The following is a 1,466-nucleotide window of genomic DNA, read 5'->3' as shown; positions in this document are numbered from 1 at the left end:
TTGAGAAATAGTGTTTTGGGAGTTCGTATCCATTGATCAAAAGGTCTTGTAAACAATACCGAAATTGGGATGTTGCATTACCATCATCTGTGGAACCTGTAAAACTTTGGGGGATTTGTTTGTTCATGCAACAGAGCCTTGTTTAGTGTTGTGTGAATGCCGGGCATTGTTCCAGGTAAGGAGGTGTAGGGCAACAGTTAAGACAAGCTTTGCTCTTGTTCAGGTCTACTACTAGACAAATTCTCCAGTGAGGAAGCATTTCATACAGGGATGCTGTAGATTGCACAGAGCAGACAGCAAACGTTATACAGGTGGTAGTTGGGTTGGCTACATTATCCTTGTTTGATTTTTTTCCCCCCCATTAGGCTGCCTTGGAGTTTTCATAAGGAACCGCTGCTGTTGGAGGTGCTGGATGGTCCCTTCATCTTTGAAGCATTACACTTGCTGGAATCCATTTCCAGGATCAAGAGTCAGCTGCCCTCTTGCAATGGGCTGCCGAGAAAACCACTGTGCTTTTTTTTAACGTTGGGCTCTGTCTATGACCAGTCTGAGAGGCTACCTAGCACGTTGCCTCTCCTGGGTCTTTTGCTGCCTGGAAAGCCCTCTCTGTCCCCAGGCTCGCTTCACAATTTTGTCTCGTCGGAGTCATATCCCCTGGACACCTGCGGATGTGGATGTGAACCATGTCTAGGCCCAAGGGACTGTTATGGCTCCCGTTGTTTTTCACCCCGGTCTGCGTCATGTTAAACTCCAATGTCCTCCTGTGGATAACCGCCCTGGCCATCAAGTTCACGCTCATTGACAGCCAAGCTCAGTATCCAGTTGTCAACACCAATTATGGCAAAATCCGGGGCCTAAGAACACCATTGCCCAATGAAATTTTGGGTCCAGTGGAGCAATACTTAGGGGTCCCCTATGCATCACCTCCCACTGGGGAGAGGCGGTTTCAGCCCCCAGAACCTCCTTCCTCATGGACTGGGGTTCGAAATGCCACTCAGTTTGCAGCGGTGTGTCCCCAGCACCTGGACGAGAGGTCTTTATTGCACGATATGCTGCCCATCTGGTTTACCGCCAATTTGGATACTTTGATGACCTATGTTCAAGATCAGAATGAAGACTGCCTTTACTTAAACATCTATGTGCCCACAGAAGATGGTAAGTACTTTATCTAAACAGAAAAACAACACCAATCTGACGTCACGAGAGAGGTTTGCCAGGAAGGGTTTGTGATGTTCTGTGTATATTTTCTATAATGCATTTATTATTTTTTTTCACATTCCTAATGCACGTTACTGTAGCAACTTATCATGTGTTCCATTTATATTTACTGAGCGCCTAGTGGATTGACAATACTATAACTAATGACTTTAGTTATTTTCATATATTGCTTTCTTCACATGGTTAAAGTGTTTATTTGCAGATGATAATCGATATGAGCATACAGTGTTATTTGTTATACCTTAATC

The 1,466-nt window shown here is 44.8% G+C and overlaps 1 protein-coding gene across 1 annotated transcript in view; it reads left to right on the top strand.

The window, feature by feature from the left end:
- LOC103597738 (neuroligin-4, X-linked-like) overlaps positions 1-1,260 on the top strand; it is a 77,108-nt gene extending 75,848 nt beyond the window's left edge. Inside the window, exon 4 of the mRNA XM_008581609.1 lies at positions 366-1,260. Coding sequence (XP_008579831.1) covers positions 684-1,172 — 489 coding nt within the window. The 5' untranslated portion in view covers positions 366-683 and the 3' untranslated portion in view covers positions 1,173-1,260. The remainder of the gene's footprint in view (positions 1-365) is intronic.
- The last annotated feature ends 206 nt before the right edge of the window (positions 1,261-1,466 follow it).

This window comes from Galeopterus variegatus, unplaced genomic scaffold (assembly GCF_000696425.1).
Source record: "Galeopterus variegatus unplaced genomic scaffold, G_variegatus-3.0.2 Scaffold2403, whole genome shotgun sequence".
NCBI classification, from domain to species: Eukaryota; Metazoa; Chordata; class Mammalia; order Dermoptera; family Cynocephalidae; genus Galeopterus; species Galeopterus variegatus.
Note: the sequence above shows the minus strand (reverse complement) of the source record. Positions and strands in the feature narration are given on the sequence as shown.